The following is a 17,259-nucleotide window of genomic DNA, read 5'->3' as shown; positions in this document are numbered from 1 at the left end:
TTGTGGCAAAGGGAATATTGGGATAAACGACAGAAAAATGGGATAAATCATTGTTTGGGTAATCTGGGAGGAGAGGTCAGATCCAGGCAAAATTCTGGCAGCAGAAAAGTGGATTTCTTGTTCTTGGGGTTATGATTTAATTTATATAAAAAGCTCCAGTGCAGCTGGGCAAGGGAAGGGCTGGGAAAAACTGGTTATTTAAAAACTCCAAAATAGTTCCCACAACATCTCTGTGATTTGCACACAAAGTCTGGGCCTGTGACAGTCGTGGCCTGGCTGTCACTGTCACCTCCTACTCGGCCACAAAAGGCAAGTCACTCCCAGGAAAACGGAGCAATTAGAGGGAATATTAATAACCCAGCCGTGTCTACTTGGCCACGAATAAATTACAGCAGGAAAATAAATTAAAACGTGCGGCGGTTGTCGGGTCCGAGGCGTCGGCGAGGGCTGGGAAAATAGGACACAATATTGAACAACAGAAGGGACACGAAGGGACACCTGAAATCCCTTGGCAGCGCTTCCTGAGCCTGTCCTTGAACTAAATCAGAGTAAAAAAATGTGGGAAATTTCGCAATGGAAAGGGCTGTCCAGGCTGGCACAGCTGCCCAGGGCAGGGATGGGGTCACAGGGGGGATGTGGCACTTGGGGACATGGGGCAGTGCTGGGAAATGGTTGGACTTGATGATTCCAACCTCAGCAATTCCATGATTTTGGAAGTCAGGCCACAAAAACTTCCTGCACGTCCTCAAAATTCATCTCTCCCTCAAGCATTGTCCACACATCGCTCATTTTGGGTAAAGCCCACACTGAAAAAGAGCTTTAGGAAAGGATTCCAGCGATCTGGAATTTCCAGGGGTGGTCCCACCTCACTGGGATATGGGAGCAGAGGATGGAGAGCCAGGGAGCAGGGCAGGATCAGAGGGTGTTCCCAGAAAACATTCCCACAGGGCACAAAGAAAGGCTTGGATCGGGAGATAAAACCAGGAGTAACACGAAAACAGGAGGAAAAAAAATAATAACCCACCTTAGATAAAAAAAGAAAGGTAAAAAGAAGAAATGGGAATGAGACAGTGCCCTGAGGAGCCTGCCTGCTTAAAGGAGAAAATTCCAGTGGTTCTGTGCTCCCAGAAAATCCATCCTGAGGCCTGAACTTTGAGCTTTGATGTGTATCTGTACTGTAAAAATTTTGTAGTGAATTAAGAGTTCTCCAGGCTTGGTTCCCAATAGGATCCAGGAATGTGCAGGCTCAGTTTGAGATCCTGGATGTTCTGAGCATTTACCTGTGTCAGGTTTATTCCTCTACGGTGAGGTGGCATCTGGATTAAATTTTTAACCGTTTCACTACCAGAATTTCTGTGCTGCGCTGGTGAGTTGGGCAGCAGAATCCATCTGAAAGGATAAATCCAGAGAATAATTTCTTTGAGTAAAGTCTGGCACAGATCAGCTTGATGCCTTAAGTTTTATCTCCCATGTATTTCATGTTCTGTGGTGCCCAGGGGGGCAGCTCTGAGCTCACAGTCAGTGTCACTCAGCTCTGCACACAGCAGGGACACAAAACAAATCCTTTTCCTGCTGCACACCAAGGACAACTCTCAGCCCCAAAAGCACAAACAAGGGTGGAACAAGAAGGATGAGACCTCACAGCCTGGAGCTGGAATTGGACAATTAAACCCCAAAACGCAAATGGACCAAAACTTATAAAAGTGTGAGGAGATGAGTTAATACTCCAATATTTGGGGTGTTTTTTTAATACTTATCAGAATTTATTTCAATGATTCATCCCTATCCACACCTAAAGTTGTTTATGAGGATGAGTTTCCATCTATGTTGAGTCAATTTAGGGGCACAGATTTATTAAACTTTTTCAATTCTGCTTTTAATGCGACAGAAATTCAAGAGTCCTGTTGAAAACCTGGATGGGGTTTCTTTCTCAAAGTGCTTTTCAAACCCCTTGTAAATGTTGACGGGCAAAACGAGGAGAATTTATGGCAGCATAAAATAAAGCCACCCTTCTTATAAAACTTGATTAGATTTATTGATTATCTGATAAAATCCTAGAGCTGGGCTTTAATAAGCTACAAATGATGGGTCCAGACTGAGAAGCATTTGAGGTTCCTCTGTTTCTGGAGTCTCTGTAATCCTGGCAGCAGAGTCTGCAGTTGTTAAAACGGCAGATCTTTAAAAAAAGGAGGAAATTTGGGCAAGATGAACCAGTGAGGAGAAGAGAAAAGTGAGGAAATGGGAATTTTAGGAAGAAAAAGGAAAGGAAAGGAAAGGAAAGGAAAGGAAAGGAAAGGAAAGGAAAGGAAAGGAAAGGAAAGGAAAGGAAAGGAAAGGAAAGGAAAGGAAAGGAAAGGAAAGGAAAGGAAAGGAAAGGAAAGGAAAGGAAAGGAAAGGAAAGGAAAGGAAAGGAAAGGAAAGGAAAGGAAAGGAAAGGAAAGGAAAGGAAAGGAAAGGAAAGGAAAGGAAAGGAAAGGAAAGGAAAGGAAAGGAAAGGAAAAAGGAAATATTGACGTGTAAAGCATTTATATCCCCTAAAAAACAAAATAGAGCAAGAGCTCTATTTTAGCTCTATAATACTCCAGTTTTAGGCTGAGTTTACAAAGAGCTGGATTTTTACTACTTTTTGATCTGTTTTTTTGGAAGTGGGATAAACAACCAAATTTTTTATTTGCACACCCTTCCCCTCCTCACATATATATATATATATATATAAAATAATAATAAAACTGGCAGGATTGGGCTAAAATTAATACCAGATCTGGACCCTCTTTACTTTGTTCTGAGCTCCATTTCATTGCCAGTTTTGAGGGGAAAAAAAATAATATAAATTTTTGTCCCCCCCAAAATAAAAAGAATAATTCAACCACCCCCACTTTTGTATTGTTTCCCCCCAATAGCAAAAAATTAATCTGTTGGAAATTTTATCTGTGTCTCAGGGCAGATGGCACAGAGTAAATAACTCAGGGCTTGACCCCAAACACTGATTTCAGTCCAGGAAAAAGTCACTATGGATAATATCTGTTGTTCCCCACACCTTTTTGGGGTCACCAGGTACTTCAAAAACAGCAACAAATTGTCTTGAACCAAATTCATGGAACAACAAGGGGGTTGGGGTAGGAGGGATCTCAAAGCTCATCCACTCCCAGCCCTGCCATCCACAAATAAATTCAATTTTTCCTTCTATATCCCAAATTCAAGGCCTCTCACACCACATTAAACATGAGGAGAGGCTCAAAAGAACAAGTTTGGCTGCAAAAAACTCCTGATTATCCAAAGTGTGGAGCTGCAGATTCCTGCTGTTCCAAACACTCCCAGGATTTCAGGAGCAGAGGAAAAAAATAAAAATAAAATTTAAAAAAATAAAATAAAATTTTAAAAAAAAAATTTTAAAAAAAAAGTCTTTATTTATTGTGGTTAATAAAGACTTGCTCAGATAATGGTATTTCCAGCATTTGCAAATTTGAAAACGCTGCAAATCCCCAAAGCTCTGAAATCTCGGGCAGATTTGAAGTTAAATCTGAAGGAAAAGTGATTCCCATAAATCCCAGCCCATCCTGGCTGATAAAAATCCCTCGGGAATTCCCTGCAGTGGCTCCAGCACCCCCAATTCCACTCCCAAACCCAGCAAAGCAGCACAGAAAGAAAAAAAAAAATTAAAAACAACATAATTTTCCCAAAGGATAAATTCTTCCATCCCCATTGAAGCTGTTCATGTTCCCAGCAGTTCTGATTTATTGGGATTGCTCTGGGATTGAGTTTTACATCTCCAGCTGTAAATCCCCACTGGCAGAGCATCACTCTGACCAACAGGAAAAAAAAAAAATTCCATCAGGATTGAAGAGTTTGGGGATTTTTTTGGGGGGCCTGGGAGCCCCCAAAAGGTGAGTTACTCCAAGGAGCAAATATTTCCCTGTTGGAATTACTCAGGGAGTAGGGAACAGCTCCTTTAGAGGGTTTTTCCAAGTTAATTCCAGGATTCCAGCCTGCCCCATCACCCAGCAGATCCTCCTGAATATTCACAATATTTTACATCAATATTTTACATCACTGGCAGAGCATCACTCCTACATCTGACCACAAGGAAAGAATTTTTTTTTTCCATCAGGATTGAAGAGTTTGGGGAATTTTTTTAGACCTGGGAGTCCCCAAAGTGCTCCTGGGAGGGTGAGTTACTCCAAGGAGCAAATATTTCCCTGTTGGAATTACTCAGGGAGTAGGGAACAGCTCCTGCCCACGGAAAAGCTCTGCAAGGTTTTTGTTTTCCTTGGCACTGGGGATGTGGATTGGGGATGCCTCAGCTGTGCTGGGGGAATTCAATTCCTTTAGAGGGTTTTTCCAACTTAATTCCAGGATTCCAGCCTGCCCCATCACCCAGCAGATCCTCCTGAATATTCAGAGTATTTTACATCTCATTTTGCCTGATGCATATTCAGCTTCTCTCTAAAAAGCAGGAAAAAAAAAAAAAAAAAAAATCACTAAAATCACTATTTTTTCCATGGAAACAGAACAGAGCAGGAAATTTCCTTCCCCAATATTCCCGTGTCTATTATGGAGTAAAATGGGCACATGGAGCTGAAATCCGAATGTTTTCTGTGCTGAGTTCATACAATTCCAGATATTTCTGTCTGTGGGGTCACCTCAGTCCTGGAGCTGTTGATATCCCTCTATTTTCAATTAGATCTTGTTTACTCAGAATAAACGCACTAAAACTTGAGTTTATTTCCAGTCACTTTTTTTGCTCAAGTGCTTCATTTTAGCTTTAAAATAACTTTCCAGGGCCTGGGCTGGGTTTGGTTTTTTCTCCTTGATTACTCTTCTGGGCTGCCAAGAGATGCTGTAATTCCAATTATGTCGCAGATGAATTTGGTCTCCGTTGGGAGCAGCAGCTCCTTAATTTGGATTTATCTTTTTCTTTTAGTTTGAGGAAGGTTTTATGAGGAAAAAAATATATATATTTAGGCCTCTCTTTTTTTTTTTTTTTTCCCAAGTTGTTTTCCTTCAAGTGACTGAGTCAATTAGAACCAATTGAGTGGAAAGATTTCAGTTGGAGGAGAACAGGGATAAACAACAGTGATGAAGGGATGGGAAGATAAATTTGGAAAAAGCTGTGGCCTGGCTGTTTATAACTCTGATTGCTGCTCCAAGGGCCTGGACTTCTTCCCCATTATTGTTTTAATAAATATCTATTTTATTCCCTAGCTGTGTCCAGTCTCTGTTCCAGGCCAGGATTCCCAAGGCATCAGTGGGATAGAGACCCCAGACCTCCCCTCAGTGAGGTGAAAAGGATTTGAGAGCCTGTCCTGGGTCGTGGTGCAGGATGTGCACAAAGTATTTATTCTCTCACCATCTCCCTGAGCTGTTGGAACCAGGTGGGGCAGTGTTTTCCCAGGCCCCTCCTTTGGGCTCTTCTGCTCATGGCCCATCAATGCCTTGCCCAGGACTCACAGGGAACTCCCTCCAGGAGTTATCTCTGTTTAATGGGCCACCAAGGCCCCACTGCAGGACTGTCTGTGTTTAATGGGCCACCAAGGCCCCACTGCAGGACTGTCTGTGTTTAATGGGCCACCAAGGCCCCACTGCAGGACTGTCTGTGTTTAATGGGCCACCAAGGCCCCACTGCAGGACTGTCTGTGTTTAATGGGCCATCAAGGAGCCACTGCACGACTCCTCATCCCATTGGGAGATGCTCCCAATGCCCAGGGGGAGGAGCCAAGCATTCCCACCTGGAGAGAATCTGGGATTTGGGACAGGACAAGCAGCCCTGAGCCACTGGATTCCCAGAGGAGCAGAGCTCCCAGACCTTTCTGTGGGATCACTGCTTCAGGAAGAGCCCCTCACCTGGACTGCTCCCACCACCCTGCTCAGGGTGTGTTCTGACTCTGGCAGTGCTCCTTTGTGTTATTGCATTCATTTTATTTTACCTTTTTTCCTTTCTTCTTATTAAATTGTATTTCTGACTTGGAGCCTCTCACTCATTTTGCTTTCAAACCACGACAGAGCCCTGACTTCATAACCACAACCCTGCTCATCCAAGTGACTCCCAAATCTCCTGTTTTCTCCCTGTTCTTCCATCCAAAAGTTACTCCAGAGCAAAAAGAGGCACTTGGGAAGCACCAGCACCTGCAAAAATCATCTTTTCCTCTTCCTCCAGGCATCAAGGGGGAGCAGGAGCCTCTCTCTCTCTCTCTCTGCAAACCCACTGCACTTATTGAGGATTTGGGTTCTTCATGAACCTTTTTTTTTTTTTTTTAAGAACACTTTTAATTGTCTACCACTAATTTTCCAGCTAAAAATCAATTGCAGGTGGAGATAACAGCATTTGGCTGCCTAATTAATTGGTGATTCCACAAATCAGGGTGATATTGCATTTACAGCTTCTCTGCCTCCTGAGTTTCCACATTTGGAGGCACCAAAAATGTGGGAATTTGAGATTTTTGGTTGGTTTTATCACAAGCCTTGTATTAAAACCAGCAAAGAGGGTCCCCCATGTTGGGATTACAAAATTTGGGGAATAATTCACATATTCCAAGCTGAGGTTGGTGCTCCAGTTCTCTGCATCCAGAGGCCTCATTGAGGACACAGATCCTCGGTGATAAAATAACATTTAAATCTAAATAAACACACAGAGAGCCCCCAATAAACACGAGCCACCCCATTGTGGGCCCAAGCTCAGGGCATAAAATCCTAAAATCCAAGAATACAGAGATTTGATAGACAAGTAGAATAACTTTTCCTAACCAATAAAGAAATTGGCAAGAAATCTGTTAACCAATTAAAGCTGCACACAAAGTCTGTAAAAACTGTATAAAATGAGTGGTGAAAACACAGAATTGGCTTTTCCTGCATGGAGATCATGGAGTTTCTGCTGACTTATTGCAATACCAGTTGCAAAGGAGAGCCCCAGGCAGCCCCACCATAAATATTAATACCAAGTGCTACTTGTTTTACAGAGAATTTGGGGTGACACTCCCTCATTTTTCCCAAATGTTTGATGCCAACATATAAAAAAACACCCCTGAAGTTTGACTTGTTTTAAAAAGCCTCAGCACTGCAGTCCCAGGAGTGCTTTGGGACAAGGAGAATCCTTTTCCTAACCAATAGAGAAATTGGCAGGAAAGCCATTAATCAATTAAAGTTGCACACAAAGTCTGTAAAAACTGTATAAAATGAGTGAAAACACAGAATTGGCTTTTCCTGCATGGAGATCATGGATTTTTGACTGACTTATTACAATAGTTCACAATCCATCCTATGGAAAACCCATCCCACGGCAGATCCTCTTGATTTTCCCAGGAATTCCGTGGCCCATCCCGAATTCCGCGGGTTTTGGTCGGTTTGCAGCACCACATTGCCATCTGCTGTCCCTGCCTGTCCCCAAAATCCTCCTGGAGCACATCCCAGCCAGGATGAGCTGCTCAGAACTCAAACAGCTCCCTGAGCTGTCACTAAAATGGGTTTGGGGGTTTAATTAATGAGTTAAAGAGCTACAAGGGATGAGCTGGGCTCACCCCACTGCTCCATCACTCCCTGCTCAGATGGGAAGGGAGGGAAATCCCTGGAGTGGTTTGGGGTGAGGGAAGGGCAGGGAGGGGTCACAGGCAGAGCAGGGTTCAAGGGGGAAATTAAAAAATAAATTAAAATAAGAAATAAAACTAAATCTTAAAAACATCTTCATCCTATTCCTCCCTTCCTCCTAGGCTCAGTCCAGCAGGGACATCCCATGGGATCACACAGGGCTCATCCCATGGGATCACACAGGGCTCATCCCATGGGATCACAAAGAGCTCATCCATGGGATTACACTGAGCTGATCCAACAGGGACATCCCATGGGATCACACAGAGCTCATCCAGTGGGGATTTCCCATGGGATCACACAGAGCTCATCCCACGGGATCACACAGAGCTCATCCCATGGGATCACACAGGGCTCATCCCATGGGATCACACAGAGCTCATCCCATGGGATCACACAGAGCTCATCCAGTGGGGATTTCCCATGGGATCACACAGGGACATCCCATGGGATCACACAGAGCTCATCCAGCATGAATTTCCCATGGGATCACAATGAGCTGATCCAGTGGGGACTTTCTATGGGATCACACAGCTCATCCATGGGATCATACAGAGCTCATCCAGCAGGGACATCCCATGGGATCACACAGACTGATCCATGGGATCACACTGGGCTGATCCAGTGGGGATTTCCCATGGGATCACACAGGGCTCATCCCATGGGATCACACAGAGCTGATCCAACAGGGACATCCCATGGGATCACACAGAGCTGATCCAACAGGGACATCCCATGGGATCACACAGGGCCCATCCATGGGATCACACAGAGCTCATCCAACATTAATTTCCCATGGGATCACACTGAGCTGATCCAGTGGGGACTTTCTATGGGATCACACAGCTCATCCATGGGATCACACAGAGCTCATCCAGCAGGGACATCTCATGGGATCACACAGACTGATCCATGGGATCACACTGAGCTGGTCCAGCATAAATTTTCCATGGGATCCCACAGACCTGACCCAGCCTGGATCTCCCACGGGGTCACACAGAGTTCATCCATGGGATCACAGAGAGCTCATCCAGCATAAATTTTCCATGGGATCCCACAGACCTGACCCAGCCTGGATCTCCCATGGGGTCACAGCCTCCACCCAGCCCCACTGTGGGGTCCCCCCTGGGCTGCAGAAGGATTTGTGCTCCTCCATGGCCTGGATTCCAAAGGGGATCTCAGCTCCTGCTCTCACAAACCCACACTCCTCTCTGCAGCTCCAGTGTTTTCCCCAAAAATTCCTACAACCTTTACCCCAGACACACAGCTCCATCCTGGATCCAGGGGCAGTGGCTCCATGGGATACAAGGGGGGATTCTATATCCCCCCACTCCCAAATCCTCACCCCACAAGGACACAGAGTCACCAAAACCCACCCAGGAATCAATCCTGGCTCATCAGATGAGGCCCCAAACAGCTTTTTCTCCTCCAGCAGTTCAGCCCCTGCACAATAAATCACCTCCCTGCAGTTTGTAATGTCTTGTTTGATCATCGTCACACCCTACATGGGTTTTTAGCTGTTTCTGGGATGCCACACCGAGTTCTCTGCAGCAAATTCCCCCTTCTGCTGGAACCCTGAGACCTGCCCAGCCACCTCCTCCTGCAAACACTGTGCTCCTGCAAAGTTTTTTTCCTGAAAAACCTGCAGGAAAGTCCATCAAATACAGGTTTAAGGTGGGATGAAGCCAGATGGAATTTGGGTCTTAACGATGGTGGGATTTTACGAGAATATTTTTTTTTTCCACAAAGTTCTCTGGTCATAGAAAGTGAAAAAAAAATATTTTAAAAAATCCATTTGACCAAGAGGATTCTTTCCTTGGTAAAATGGGGAAAACAAGGCATGAGGCTTGTCCTTGCTGATCCAGGCCCAACTTGCAGCCTGCCCCACACACATTAATCCTCTCTGCAGCTCCCAGCACGGCTCAGGAGGGAGCAAACAGATGGACAATGACTTTCTCTCGTTGGAGAGACTTGGATCAGCAACTTAGAAATTCAGATTTCTCCAGGAAAGGCAAGTTAGTCATCCAAACAAATAGATATGCCCCGGGGAGATGAGAAATCTGGATGGCGACGGAGCTAAAATAAAACCTTAAGAAAAATAAAAGGCTGTGAGTTTGGAGAGGAGAGAAATAAAGTGAATAGAAGGAGAAAAGAGCCACAACTCTGCTAAATGCTCTTTTTTTATTTGTGGGGCTGCATTTATAACACAAGGAAATAAAGGCTGATCTTAAAAGCAGCGAGTGGATTTGTCTCTGTAACATCTTTGGGCCATGTATTTGTGTTTTCCTCAATATTTTAATATTTTCCTGGCTCCAAATGCTGCAGAGGAAAACTGAGGCTCCCAGCAGCTGGCTGGGGTAGAATATTCAGGATATATTCCAGGTCAGGATTTAGGATTAAAATGATTGTGGGTGAGAAGCTCACAGAGCAGGATCTCTGAGGCAACAAAGAACAATTTCCTGAAGCAATTCCTCAAAAATATTCCAGAGGGAGCAGCCCTGCCAAGGGTGAGCTCATCACCCCTCCCTGGGGACAATTCCAGGTGACACAGGACAGGAACAGCCCGGGCACAGCAGGAGCATCTCCTGATCCCACTGGTCCCCACCTGCCCAGAAATCCCTGCCAGATCCAAGGATACAAATCCCAGTGGGCACGAGATTCCTTCAGCACCAGGACAGCGGGATGGAGGATTGGACCTGCTGGGATTTACCTTTCACAGGGAAAATTGGAGGGAAAAGAGGCACAGGGAATGAAGAATTCCCTGCAGGAGGAATTCTGTCTGACATCTGGATTATACTGGGCAAGGAAAGGTTGATTTTCCTTGGGCCAGTTTGCCCAGCACTCCACAGATGGATTTTTTTTTCCTTATTGAGTATTTCATTCCTGATTTTTCATTAAGCAGATAAAGCCTGAAGTTTAAGGGGTAGAAAGTACAGAGAGAATGGTGGGCAAGAGGCAACTCCAGAGAATTTAGGAATTAAAAAAAAAAAAAAAGTTTTTTCTGTCAAGGAGAAAAGTGCACCAGAAACTCCCCCACTGTCCCAAGGCTGCCTCCAAGTCAGGGGCAAATCAGCGTTTTATTGTCTAGAAAAGCCACATTTGCATTGATCTTTTACCAGAAAAAAAACCCACAAAAGAACCACCCAGAGCTGCGTTTCTTTCTCCTCTCCCAAATATTTACCTGACTCCCTCAGGGAGAGGCTCAAGAAGATCCCACACCCCAATTCCTTCACAAAGAAAATAAAAATAAAAATAAAACCTCTTTTCAAATGATCCATCTCCAATCAAACACTTAAACCATTAATAAAAAAATAAATCAGAGATATCTGAGTTTTAGGATAACTTATTCCTCTTTTTCCCCCTTCTTAAATGAGGCAAAGTCTGGACAGGCTCAGACTAAAACCAGATTTGTTTAGAGGCCACAAACCTAAGATTAAACTGAGAAAGACAAGCTAAAACAAAGCCAGTGCATTTTCAGCCCATCCACAATTTTATCTTATTGAAATAGGAAATTTCAAAAAAAAATATGGAAGTTCTGGCTGCAGAACATCAGAGGCTCAGAAACTGGTGGTCTGAGTAGGGCAATAAAATAAAATATTCACCTCTCAGCTACTTTTGAAAGTTTCAGATTTATTTTTGTTCAGGAACAAGAGTTAGGAGAGGTTTTTTTACAATGATCTAATATTCTTTTAGACAATTTTTTTTTTTCCTATAATTCATGACCGAGACTAAAGCACTAAATACACTGATTCAAGGATAAAAGAACTTTAAATCTTCCCAGGTGATTTCAAGGAACCTACTGCTCATGTTCCCGTCTGGCTGAGCTCTATAAATCAAACCCTGGCACTTTTATCAAAACCAGAGGTGATCAGAACCGATTCCTAGAGGGAGTTTGGACCATGCAAGGACTGCAGGGGCTGGGAAGGAGTTTCATTCCATGATTTGAATATTCTAATTACAAACTGTGCTGGGAAATTCCCTCTCCATGCTGGTGCTGTTGGCGTTTGGACAACAGACGAAGGATGATGCGCGATTTCCTCAAACCAACCCACGCCTCGCAAACACAAACTTTTTTTTGTCAAAACATCAACTCAACCAAGGTTCTGCCCTTTTCTCCAGAGGGAAATGATATTCCCCAGGGTCATCCTTTCACTACAAACTCACAGAAGCACCTCAAAACCATCCGGGTAGAGCAGGAACCCCGTGAAGATGCTGTCGTCCTCCGCGCCGGCGTAGAGCCCGTTCCAATCCTTGCCAACCTCCAGCCACACTTGGTCTCCAACCTTCAGCTTGAGGATGGTGAGGAAGGAGGCCTGGTCGATGTCTTGGCCATAGAGGGTGTCCCTGGCCTTGGCCACCCTCCTGCTGCTGGCCACGAGGCTGAGGCGCGCGGGGCGGCCGCGCACGGTGACGTGGTAGGAGAAGACGTAGGCGCCGGGCACGCTGCAGTTGAACTTGCCCGTGGCGGGGTCGTAGTCGCGGCGCTCGTTGTACCACACGCGGTCAAACCTGATGGGCACGTTGGGAGGAGGGAAAGGCCTGGAGAGCCCCGCGCTGAAGGCCGAGCGGGGGGATTTGGGGATGTCACCAGGAGCTCCTTTGGGCCCGCGGGAGCCTTTCCTGCCCGGGGCGCCGCGGCCGCCCTTGGCGCCAGGGTCGCCCTTGGGTCCGCCGGGGCCTGCGGGGCCCAGGTCCCCTTTGTCACCCTTGTGGCCCTGCTCGCCCTTCTGTCCCTGTTTGCCGGCCGCCCCCCGTGTGCCCTCGGCGCCCGTGTCCCCTTTGCTGCCCTTCTCCCCCTTGGTGCCCCCTTCCCCTCTGTCCCCCTTGGCCCCTCTGCCCCCCGGCTCCCCACAGTACCCCTTTTCCCCGGTGTCCCCCTTTTCTCCCTTGTCCCCCTGTTCCCCGCCCGCTCCCGGCTCTCCGGGGTCCCCCCTGTCCCCTTTGTCCCCTTTGGTGCCGTTGTCACAGGTGTCCCCTTTAGCCCCCTTTTGTCCCTTCAGGCCAGGGAAGCCGTAGTTGCCCTTGTTGCCTTTGGCTCCAGCTTCACCTGAGGGGAGAAAAAGAAGATTAAAAGCAATAAAAATGGATTGTTCTGGAGATGGAAGGGCCATCCAAAGGGGTTGGTCCTTCCACGCTGTCACAAAACCCCGAGCAGAGGGAAAGGACAGAGAAATCCTGGGTTTTCCAGACCTACCTTGCAGCCCAGGTTTCCCTGGATAACCGGGGCTCCCGCTGGCTCCTCGCTCCCCTTGCTCCCCTTTTCCTCCTGGGACGTTCCAGCACAAATAAATTCATGAAGTGATGCTGGTGTGTGCAGCACAGCAAACACCACACCCCACTGGGGCCGTGTGTGTGTGTCCCTCCCTTCATTAGTGAAACAGATGTGAGCAATGGGGGCCTTAAGGAAACACCTTCAGGAACCTCAGCTGGATCACATAGCCCCAAGAACCACCTCAATCCCAGATTCCTGCCCTGAGAACCACCTCACTCACAGATTCCTGCCCTGAGAATCATCTCAATCCCGGATTCCTGCCCCAAGCACCACCTCACTCCCTGATTCCTGCCCTGAGAACCACCTCACTCCCAGATTCCTGCCCTGAGAACCACCTCAATCCCAGATTCCTGCCCCAAGCATCACCTCAATCCCAGATTCCTGCCCTGAGAACCACCTCAATCCCAGATTCCTGCCCTGAGAACCACCTCAATCCCAGATTCCTGCCCCAAGCATCACCTCAATCCCAGATTCCTGCCCTGAGAACCACCTCAATCCCACATTCCTACCCCAAAATCCACCTCACTCCCAGATTCCTGCCCCAAGCACCACCTCAATCCCATATTCCTGCCCCAAGATCCACCTCACTCCCAGATTCCCGCCCCAAGAACCTCCTCACTCCCAGATTCCTGCCCCTCTATGAGCTGCTGCTGTTTCATGGAAGATGGAGAAGGTGACAGCTCTGCATTCCTCATTTCAGGGTGCCCAAAACTCTATTTTCCAGGAGTAAATCACTGCCTAAGGGGCTGCAGAGCCTGGACAGCAGCACACTCTGCTGCTGGGACCTGGGGTGATCCTCCAGTGGCAGCAGCAGGATCCTGTCAGGATAAAGCTGTTCCAAACCCCAAACAAAGGGCGGGGTTTCCTTTCAGGAATACTTTCAGGATGATGATTGCTCAGTATCTCAACTGAAGTTCTTTTTCCTGAGACATTGAAATTGAAATGCAGATTTTACACCTCTGCACACAACCTCTGTGGTGGCTTTTCCCCACTTCTGTCCTTAATGCAAAACAAACTGAGCCCAGATTTTGAACTCCTGCTCAGAACAAGAATTTTTGAGTGAGATCTTTACGAGCAGCTGCTCCTATTCCACCTGAACAAACACTGCCACCACCTGAGCTCCTGTCCCTGCACACCTAAACCTCTCCAGGGCTCAAATCCCTAGCAGCAGCTTTTTTTTTTTGCTTTGAAAAATATGGCTTTTTAATAATTTCGTGGCATTTTATGAGGACAACAGCATTTTCCATTAGTCTGGTTTACCTCTATCTCCTTTAGAGCCTTTTGGACCTTGAGGGCCAGGAGTTCCTGGCAGCCCTGGCAGCCCAGCATCTCCCTTCTCCCCCTTGGGACCTGTAAAAACAACAAAATCATCTCAGAAACTCCAAGGTTTAACTTTTAAATCACATTTTCATCAAGATCTAAGCAGTGTGGCATTGAGGATGTGTATGAGGCGATTCCATCACCTTGGGAAGAGCTGCTTGTTTTATTTGACACCATCAAATCTCTCAGCTTTGCATTTCACTCTGGGCCCTGGTTAAAGGGTTTTTAAAACCAGCTTTGAGCTGCCTCAGAGCCACGGGGAGCTCAGAGGTCCATAAAACATCAGAAATTAATCTGTCTTTAATATCTGAGCACGTCCAAGGAGCTGCCACAGCTTTGGAATTGTCCCTTTCCTTAAGGAGAATTAATTCTGCAAATATAAAAGGGGAATCTGGCCGAGATTTCAATCCCTCTTTTCCACACTGCAGGAAAGAGGGATTGAAATCCTTCCCCTTTTCCATCCCCTTGGGAATCCAGAGATTCCCAGAGCCTGTCTGGGAGCAGATTTTGGCACCTTCAATCACCACAAGGACTTTTCCATCAAGAGATGAGAGATCAAACTCCCTTTAGAGCCACCACAATTCCCATGAGCCAACCGTTCCCAAGCCATGGGAAGTGAAAATTCCTGGAAGTGCATAGGATTAAAGGAGAATTATTTCATGATTTTCCCACCTTTCCTCAGGTGAATAGCTCCTATCCCCAATATTAATGCAATTAAAATTAATTTAATGCACTAATGCACTATTCAGTAGAGCAGAATTAGGTGCTCAGTGGATGTGTTTCAGCAGTAGAAAGAAGACACAAAGTGTATTTTATTAATTATTTAGATCCTTTATAGAGAGCTGGTTCTTGTGCTTAATTTATTTATTTTTAAAATCGAACTCAAATTATTGTTTTTAGATTTCCTCTTTTGCAATGGAAAAAAAAAAAAAAAAAAAAAAAGAAAAAATAGAAAATAAACCTTCAGTAAAGATGTAAAACTGCTTGGAGGTAGTTTTGGGGGGTCATAAAGACACGGTTGAAGTGACTGTGGAATTAAAGCTGTGAGTCCAAGGGGATCAGGGCAGGGAATTGAGGGGTGTGGCCTCCTGCCAGCAGGGATTTGGGATAGCCCCAAACCAGTGTGATCCCAAAGAATTCTCATTCTCACTCACACTGGTGATTTGTGACTTCCAGGATGTGGCTGACACGCCCTTTTCTGCTCTGGATTTCCACAGATCAGAACCACATCTCACATTTCAGAGAATCACAGAATCTCCTGAGCTGGAGGGACCCACCAGGATCATCAATCCAACTCCTGTCCCTGCACAGACCGTGACAATCCCACCCTGGGCATCCCTGGGAGTGGTGTCCAAACATTCCTGGAGCTCCCAGGGGCTGTTCCCATTCCCTGGAGAGCCTGGGCAGTGCCCAGAACCTTCTTGAGGAAGAAAAAGTGAGCAAAGTTGGGGTTTTTCCCTAAAACCCCAACGCCCAACCCCAAACCTCCCCAAGCCCAGCTCCAGCCATTCCCTTCCTCCTCTCCAGGGAGCCGCAATCAGAAGAGCTGCAGATCTCCCACCACAAGCTGCCCAAGCCCTTCCTGATGAGTTCCTGAGAGAAAACCCACTGGATTTGGCATTTCCAGGCCAGCAGAGAGGGGCTCAGCACACCTGGGGGTCCCTGTGGTCCTGGCCAGCCACGAGGCCCCGCTGCGGGCGGGCAGCAGTCGCAGCAGTTGAAGAAGAACTCGGAGGAATCCAACGTGGAATTCTCCAGGGGGAAAAGCGTGGGGAACTCGGCTCTGCCCGGAGCTGCTGGGAAGGGGATTTTCCCTGGGACAGACGGAGGAGGAGGCGCTGGTTGGGAAGGTTTGGGTTTGGTGTAGAGCACGGCTGGGGTCACCTTCAGCGCCGCGCGCGCGGGGACGGCCACCAGCACCAGGAGCAGCGGGATGGGCCCCGGGGAGATCCACATGGCAGCAGCTCTGGGGAAATGAGAGATGTGGGACAACATCTGGATGAGAATCATCTCAGTGAGAGGTGTGGGACAACACCCGAATGAAAATCATCTGAGTGAGAGGTGTGGGACAACAACCAGCTCCCCAAAATGCTGTTTATTGTCCTGGGTCGTGGGTGACAGAGCCACCCTAAAGCTGCCAGTTGTTGCTGTGGGACACAAAAGAAAGACTCCAAGTGTTTCAGAAGGCAAAGATCCCAAAGAGATCCACATGGCAGAAGCTGTGGGGAAATGAGAGATGTGGGACAACATCTGAATGAGAATCATCTGAGTGAGAGGTGTGGGACAGCAAGCAGCCCCTCAAAATGTTATTTATTGTCCTGGGTCGTGGGTGACAGAGCCACCCTAAAGCTGCCAGTTGTGGCTGTAGAACATGAGAGAAAGACTCCAAGTATTTCAGAAGGCAAAGAGCATAGAAAAAGAAGTTTTATTTTCTAATTCTTACTACTTTTTATAAGGTGTTTCGATACAGATTTAACATGATTGGTTGTAGCCGTGGTTTGCGCCTGAGATGTTTTGGTTTTCTGAAATTCCTTTCCTAGGGAATTTTCTGTAAACAGGAGAAATGTTTTTGTAGCTGTAACTTTGTTATTCATTCCTTTCCCCAGAAGGGACTTCTCCTTGCTGTCCCTCTGCTCTGACCAATGGGAGTGAAGAGGTTTGTCTTTGTGTCACCAATCAGATTGGTCTGTGTGAAATGGGATAAAAGGGAGACACATCCCAAAAATAAAGGAGTCATTTTCAGCCTTCTGAAATCAGAGTCTGTGTCATTATGATGTAAAACAGTGTCATTTCGTGATGACCCAAAATTTAGGAAAGAGCTTTCTCCACCTCCAGAGAAACCATTCCAAATCTCCCCTCAAATGCTCTGTCCCTCCTGCCCTCTCTCTGCTGACTCCAGGGGATTCCCTGTGCTCAGGGTCAGCTCTGATGCCACCACAGACCTGCCCAGGGCTGGAGAGGTGTAGCCCTGGTTCCCTACCTGAGGTGTTTTGGTTTTCTGAAATTCTTTTCCCAGGGAATTTTCTGTAAACAGGAGAAATGTTTTTGTAGCTGTAACTTTGTTATTCATTCCTTTCCCCAGGAGGGAC

The 17,259-nt window shown here is 46.5% G+C and overlaps 1 protein-coding gene and 1 long non-coding RNA gene across 2 annotated transcripts in view; both read right to left on the bottom strand.

Moving 5' to 3' along the window:
* The window catches only part of LOC310913316, a 525,559-nt gene that overhangs the window by 445,722 nt on the left and 62,578 nt on the right, over nt 1–17,259 (bottom strand). The gene's annotated exons all lie outside the window — the stretch shown is intronic.
* OTOL1 (otolin 1) lies at nt 11,739–16,126 on the bottom strand (the record flags this gene model as incomplete). Its single annotated transcript, XM_083868226.1, has 4 exons — nt 11,739–12,625; nt 12,773–12,844; nt 14,111–14,200; nt 15,823–16,126. The coding sequence occupies 4 exons, from the start codon at nt 16,124–16,126 to the stop codon at nt 11,739–11,741; spliced, it is 1,353 nt and encodes a 450-aa protein (XP_083724352.1).

Source organism: Zosterops lateralis, assembly GCF_965231275.1.
Source record: "Zosterops lateralis genome assembly, chromosome: 10".
NCBI classification, from domain to species: domain Eukaryota; kingdom Metazoa; phylum Chordata; class Aves; order Passeriformes; family Zosteropidae; genus Zosterops; species Zosterops lateralis.
Note: the sequence above shows the minus strand (reverse complement) of the source record. Positions and strands in the feature narration are given on the sequence as shown.